The sequence below is a fragment of the Anastrepha obliqua genome, chromosome 5 (genome assembly GCF_027943255.1).
Source record: "Anastrepha obliqua isolate idAnaObli1 chromosome 5, idAnaObli1_1.0, whole genome shotgun sequence".
NCBI lineage: Eukaryota > Metazoa > Arthropoda > Insecta > Diptera > Tephritidae > Anastrepha > Anastrepha obliqua.
The window spans coordinates 105,823,818-105,831,654 of record NC_072896.1 but is presented as its reverse complement, the minus strand read 5'-3'; the positions used below and the strand labels follow the sequence as shown (position 1 = coordinate 105,831,654).

General features: G+C 34.1%; 1 protein-coding gene across 1 annotated transcript; it reads right to left on the bottom strand.

The window, feature by feature from the left end:
- Positions 1–549: 549 nt before the first annotated feature.
- On the bottom strand, positions 550–1,886 carry LOC129248639 (cytochrome b-c1 complex subunit Rieske, mitochondrial). The gene is made up of 3 exons (XM_054888262.1): positions 1,664–1,886; positions 949–1,328; positions 550–875 (listed from the first exon to the last, which is right to left on the bottom strand). Exons 1-3 carry the CDS (start codon positions 1,752–1,754, stop codon positions 657–659), a joined length of 690 nt encoding a protein of 229 aa, XP_054744237.1. The 5' UTR covers positions 1,755–1,886; the 3' UTR covers positions 550–656.
- Between the last annotated feature and the right edge of the window lie 5,951 nt (positions 1,887–7,837).

Here is a 7,837-nt window from a genome sequence, read left to right as displayed (position 1 = left end):
CACATTATATACCAATCGTTGCCAGACAAATGGAAAATGAAAACTATTTAGTTTTATTTTTGGTAAGCCAATCGTCTTATTTTTCTTGATTCTTGCAGTTCCTTTATAATTTTACAAGTTTTTTAACATGTAACTCCGAGTATTTTGTTGCGAATAACTAGAATAAAGAAAAAGATAAAATAAACAGTGCCTAGTTTGCAGAATTTAAACAATATTCATAATATTTGAATTAGATACATGAATTCATTGTTCTCTGAAGGTTGAATTGGATCTCAAAAATATAAACAATCCTTCCAGCATAAATCAGCCACAAGCGGTACTATAATAGTAAAAACAAATACGGTACACTAGACAGGGCTAGTACTATAAGTACTATAATAGTAATTAGATCTGATTTAGAATTAGATCACTTATGTTTTCCCCCCAAGCGTTAACATCCGGTCAAGGACTGTAACTCCTGCAGTATTCTCCATACATGTACATATGGGAATGATTATGTTGCTATAACAACAATATACTAATTATTTCCCAAATAATGAACTGTGATGCTTCCCGTCTCGTAATGAATCACATTTTGCCTCACTGCTTTTATTCAGTTTTAAATTAGGTTTACACTTTTCTTTTCGTTTTTTCTATTTAGCTAGAATTCGTAATGCTTAACCAACGACCAAAGTGCCGTCATCAGGGAATACGTGAGTTGGCACTTCCAAGTTCAATGGAGCCGGTCCTTTGCGAATGCGTCCAGAAGCGTCATAGTGAGAACCATGGCAAGGACAATAGTAACCGCCGAAGTCGCCAGCGTTAGCAATTGGTACGCAGCCCAAATGTGTACAAACACCGATTACGACCAACCATTCAGGTTTGAGAACGCGTTGCTGTAATTCACAAAAGATTATTAAGCAGTTTATATATGATATTAGGCAGTATTAAGGTGTACTGTAAACTTACATCATCGCCTTGAGGATCACGTAGGGTCGATACAGCAACAGAGCGCTCGGTTTGAATTTCACTAGCGGTACGGTGGCGAATAAACAAAGGTTTGCCACGCCATTTAAATGTAACAGACTTGCCTTCTGGAATATCGCTAAGCTTGATTTCAATCTTTGCCATGGCCAAAACATCAGCAGTTGCGCTCATCGAGCTCACGAACGCTGTTACGAGTCCCTTAGCTGCGTATGCACTGCCAACAGCACCAGTACCAATTAACATGTAAGAGAATGCTTTGCGGCTCTCGGCGGAGTCATCTTTGCGATTGGGTGTATTTACAGACTCACGGCGGTAAGGTGAGAAGTCTGGTACCTGCAAGTCGGTGTGTCCATTACGTTCGGCTGTAAGTAAAACCCTTGTATTTTATTATATAATACACGTATGAATTAAACAAAAAAATGCAGTTCTATTAAATGAATAATTATTCGATGATCTCTCCAGTTTGTTTTGGTGGTACTGCCTTTTGCATGACGTTTACGTCTAACCTAAAAAACATTACATAATGGAAAGCTCGAAGTAATAGCAAAAATATCTTTTTTAATGACATGAACACTTTTCTCCCAGCTTGCAGTTCACTTATCATCTTATCGGTTAATGTTTAGGTACTCCAGCGGATTAATTTGGTTGTGCAATACGAAATTGAAGGAACTTTTCTTTGCACTGCTTCGATTCTTACCCTGAGTGAAGGCAACTGCTGCAGGTTTGAGAACTTTGGGAAGCGTTTGGCCCCCAGCGCGTAAGTAAACACGTGCTACGCTGTTCATCATTTTTTAATATTTTAAATACTCGTATTTTCAAACGTTTTAAATTTATTTGGAGGCTAAAATTGTTGCGAAAAAATTCGCTGCCTACCGAAATTGCTGGTGATTGCTGACACTCGTCTGTAACGAACAAACGAGAGGAGAGATGAAATGTCAAAAATTGTCAGTGTGACAGATGGCGCTGAAATTACTGTCGCTGTTGCCAGGTCATTACAAACATAAGGCCTTTGCAGAACTTGATCATGTCTGCAATAGGTTGTTTAAAATGCCATTATTAGTTATTATCATAAAAGCAGGAAATTACTAAGGATTTTGTTTAACGTGAAAATTTTACAGTACAATTTGGGTTTGTTCAAACTCAGAGTTTATCTATCCAAGGCGTTTCCATAGAAGTTGGAGTGATTAGGGTAGTCCATTCTTCCATTTTCTTCCCCTTGATAGTTCTAGTTTAAATTTTGTTGTCGTTCGAATGCCACTACCTTGAATAGATTCGCCTTGGATCTCTCCATTCAGGCATTACATTTTGGAACGTGTAGCTTTATGACTGCTATTAGATCTAAAATTAATCATTAGCAAAATAAATATAATATTTCTGGAACTCTTGTAAGTTTGTGGCAAAATAGTAAGAGCTATCGGGAAATCGCGACAATTGTTGGGAGGCAATACTCCTCGGTCCAAAGAGTGATAAACAACTTCAAGCAAACGAATTGTTTGGAGTCTAAGCCTCGTTCTGGGCGTCCAAAAAAACTGACGGAAAGAGAAGAACGCAACATAACTATTCTTGTGAGGTCTAATCCACGACTAACGGCAAGCCAAATTTCAAAAGACATAGAAGTAACATACCAAAAGAAAGTACATCCAGATACAGAAAGAGAAATTCTAAAAAGAATCGGATTTCACGGCAGAGTGGCGCGAAAAAAACCCTTTATATCGCGAGTAAATCGACTTAAGCGGATGGCTTTCGCCAAAGAATACGTAAAAAAGCCAACTGAATTTTGGAATAGTGTGATTTTTTCAGATGAGAGCAAGTTTTGCATTTTCGGGATAAAAGGTCGTAAAATTATTTGGAGGAAAAACGGAACGGCACTTGAAAAGCAAAATCTGGTAGGTACCTACGGTAAAGCATGGGGGAGGAGGTGCCATGATATGGGGATGTATGGCTAGTTCGGGCGTTGGAAATATACAGTTTATTGAGTCGATAATGAACAGACATGATTATCTCGATATTTTAAAAACGAATTTGAGAGAAAGTGCAACCCAACTGGGACTCGGTGGAAGATTTGTTTTCCAACAGGACAACGACCCGAAACACACAGCAGAGATTGTTAGGTTGTGGTTGTTGTATAATGTTCCAAAACAACTTCGCACATCCCCACAATCACCTCACCTTAACCCCATTGAGCACTTATGGGACGTTCTAGAAAAAAAAAACGAGAGCGTACAATAACTAGCAAGGAAATGCTTAAGAACGCGCTTAAAGAGGAATGGGAAGCCATAAGTCCAGAAATAACAGCCAAACTAGTTGGATCAATGAAAAGACGCCTTTTAGAAGTCATAAAAAGGCGTGGATATCGAGCTAGCTTTTAATTTTAAAACATTTCTATGATCTTAAGCCTTTTATTTTATTATCACTGAAGTAACCGCAAACTTTTTCCGTTTAGTTTGAATGGCCTTTTTAATTTTATGTGATCTCATTTTAAATTTGATTTTGTTATTGGTAGCGAAATATGTGTGATAGTTACGTTTAAGTGAACTAAATAAAACTCATTAAAAAAAATTTCTGAAATATTTATTATTTTGAACTTTTTCTAATGCAAAGAATATTTGCATAGGTGAACGCAGACTTTTTCTACTATGTGTATGTAAATGCGAATACCACGTCTAGTTGGCTTGTTAGCATTATAAGTTGTAAAAGAGATTTTTCCTTTATATTTTACCACAGCTTCGTATGTACTAGGGTTTCTCATTTCCCGTCACATAATGATTCCCGGGAAACGAGAATATTTCGAAAATATTCCCGGGATTCCCGGGAAAATCGAGTTTTTATATTTACTAATTAAAATAAATTTATTAATTTAAAAACAATTAAAAAATTCATTTTTACATATTTTATTCAAATTCATAAAACAAAAAAAAAAGTTATTTATTAGAAGAGTTTTTAAAATGAGTTCTGAGACAAACTAGCGCATTAACTGAATTTTCGTTGAGTCTTGCCCTAATTTTGGTGACAAAAAGGCCAGCAGTCGAAAATACTCTTTCACTTTCCACTGAAGTTGGTTTAATGCAAAGAAGAGCATCTAAGAGCATTTTCAAATTTTTGGTTAACTTTCCACTAGCTTCAAATAAATTAAATTCTTTTAATATAGTCTTATATTCTGTATCTCCAGTATTTTGTTTTTTGGCGCTCATACTATTTATAGCACTTTCAAGCTTTCGTTTCAAAACATTCGCGGGCATTTCTGCTTCTATATTGTTTTCCGTTTCGGAAATCAATACGCTTTCTTCATTTTCAAGTACAGTGGTGTCTTCAAGGATATTAACTGGAAATAGGCGGTATAACAATTCTTTAGATAATTTAACCATTTCAGACTTCGACGACATTTCAAAAAACATATCATCTTGATTGGAGTACAATAAACTTGAATTATTTAGGTACTTTACCAATGAAATTAAAATTTTGGATCTTCGAGTTGTCATACGGAATTTAAAATTTTGTAATAATTTTCGAGATATTGAATTATCTAACGCATTTAACGTTTCTATTAGGAACGATAGTATTCCCTCACTCTTTATTAAATCCATATCACGTCGACATAATGCATCGGACGCTAATTTTACTGGACGTAAACAAGTAATTAATGTGCTTACAATTTGGAACAGCTGTTCTTCCTTTTCAAGTAGATGTGTAGCATTAACTTCGCATAGACTTTTTTTAATCGGAATTCTTATTTGTTCAAATCTTTCCAACATATGTATCTAATAAGCTATTCCACCTTGTCGTACAGTCTAATGATAGGTTTAATTCTTTACCATATTCTAATTTGACATTTTGCTGAAGAATTGTGTTACGTACTGGCGATTTTCTGAAAAATGATGCTATTTTGCGGATTTGTTTTATTGCATCCTGGATATGAGGTTTTAGATCTTTGAATTTAAGGTCACTTATATTTGTATCATGTTCATATGACATCCCTTCAAATGTTGTATTTTCGTCTTTGTCAAGACAATCATAATTATCAATGTCGCTATCATCATCTGAATCTAATAATTGGTCTACTTGGTGCTGCTGATTTTTTTGCAATAATAATTCTGTCTTAGTAGAACCAAAAAGGGTATCCAGAACAGCCAAATGAATTCCATGTGTGTAGCATTGTAAATGGAAGGCAGGAGCTAACTTTCCAAATTTCACCATAACGGCTGCTCCATCAGTTATGATTGCAATAATATCTGTAGATAAATTCAAGTTAAATTCCTTTAACCGCTCATTAACTAAATCTAATGTTTTTTCAGCTCCACAACTTCCTTCAATTCTTATTAATCCCAAATTTTCAAATATCCCACCATTGGACATAACATTGATATTCATGTATCTACGATTACGGCTGCTTGTCCACTCATCTACAGTTAAGCAAAATTTTTGATTTGCATTTAGAATAGTTGAAAATCTGTATTTAAGTTTTGATTTAACTTCGGCATAATAGTTGAATATAAGATTCATTATGTGTGAAGGATTTTTAGGAAGAAAATATCCTTTCGCACAAATAGATTCACGAATGAACGTACTTTTCGAAATAACATTGATAGAAATTCCATCTAATATACATCTGCTAGTTTTGCAAGAATTTCTTCCAATGATTGTTTCTTTACATATTTTAAAATGGAATTTTGATTTCCTGAAATTGATTTATCAGATTTGTCCGGCGATGAAGTACTTGGAGCGTCGAATTTATTGTTCTTGGTAACCAAATCTATTCCATGTTGGATTTGCATATGACGATTTATTATTATACTTGTGGAACCTCCCTTTCTCATAATCACTTGATTACATTTATTGCATTTTGCTTTGTCCTTATTAGTAGAATCAATGGTAAAATAAAATCTCCAATTTCTTTCTGACGACATTCGTATTTTTTAATAACCCTTTAATTTTAATTTTTAAAATATCAGTGGAATAATAACTAATTGTTATTAAAATTCAATTAAACTTATTTTAATTCACAAAGAAATCTTTTAACCACTTTTAATATATAACTTTTTAAAATATAAAAAGTAAAGACAGCCAAACGCTATGACTTCTCAAATATTTGTGTTGCACAGCTGCATAATCACGAAAACAAGAAAGTCAATGCTTGCTTAGCTTACTTTGTTTTTGAATATTTTTAAATAAAAAAAGTAATTTGAATTTTTCATTTTAAATGATAATAAATGTTAAATAATCCCGGGAATTTACGTTTTTTTCGGGAAATCGGGAATAGATATTTTTGCGGATTACCCGGGATATCGGGAACGGGAAATCCCGGGAGAGAAACCCTAGTATGTACATATATGGAGATACTGTTTTGAATCCCGTTGAAAAATCAAATCGTTCAGGAATAGTGTCATCTTCAATGACTTTTTGCCAATTACTAAATGGACGAATTTCGATAACACTATCTAAATTTTCTGACACGTATTTTCTAACTTGTGAAAACGAAAATTAAAGCCTCTCTTTTCACTTCACATTTTCATAGAACAACAATTGACCCGCTGCTCCATTCTACTTGCATGCAATTTGCTTCAGTACAATAATATATTAAAGTACTGAAAATATTTAAAATGCAGCATTTATTAAATATTTGCACATACATACATAGGCAAATTGCATGGTAAATGTATGTATGTACGCTGGCAAGTGCTTAAATCTAGCGAAGATGTCAAGAAATGCTGACAGAAACCAAATAGGCAACCAGGCTTCCCGCTGGGTACGAAATTAAAAATGCGACTGAAAAATGTCGCAGCTTTTTATTTTTATAAATTGTCATGGTCGAATTTGAAAAGAAAGTTGGAGGGAAAATTTGTAGAAAAATAATAATAAGAATTATTTAATTTGAATTTAAATCGAAAATTATTAGTATTCAGAAGAAATGTTTGAATGAACCAATCAATATAAACACAAGTTAAAAAACCGTTAAATAAGGGAATTCAGCTTCAAGTAAATATCCAAAAGTCTTTGTCAAATTAGTTGCTTCAATAATACCATAGTTTTTTTTTACCTCTCAAGCGTGTGCTTGACGGTTTTAAATTTTTTAAAAGTACTATCGGATCTGCAATTTTTAATGTGATTTAGTGTGCTGTTAAACCTGAAGCTTTCAGGCTATTTTTAAAATTTAGACTGGATAAAAAATTTATTCATCTTATTCAACATTAAGAAATGCCAGTAAAACGGAATGACGGAAAGTTGTTGTTGTGTTGTGAATATGCGAGAAACTAATTTTATTTATTTGTCATTCATTTCATTTTTCTAGTATTTTTCCATTGACAGGTCTAGTTTAAAATTGTTGTTGTTGCCCGAATACCACCTCCTTGAATAGACTTGCCTTGTATCGAAGTATGCGCCACCTAATCTCCGTTTATTTTTACTAGTTCATTATAGCTGAGTGGGTTAATATACATAGGTCGATCGGTCAATATCCTCAATCTCTTCATATATTAATGAAATGAGATCTTGTATATGTATATATCAATATATATAATGTATAATAACAGGTGTTATGCTCTGAACATACCACCGCTTCCAATTCTAATTGAAAGGGAAGCTCGCTCGAGTGCCTTAAGACTAAAAGGTATAACTGAACTTAAAAGTGGGGATATGAAAGGACATTTAAAGATCTTAGAAGACTTCCTACATAGTCCCATTCTTCATAGGGATGATATACTATCACCCAAACCAATACTCTTCAGGAACTTCCAAGTTATAATCAATGAACGAACAGACTGGAGAACTAACTCTATCACTTTCAAACCTGGCTCCCAGCTATGGTTTACTGATGGGTCCAAATTGGAAAATGGTAGAACAGAGGCAGGAATCAATGGGCCCAAATTCAAAAAAT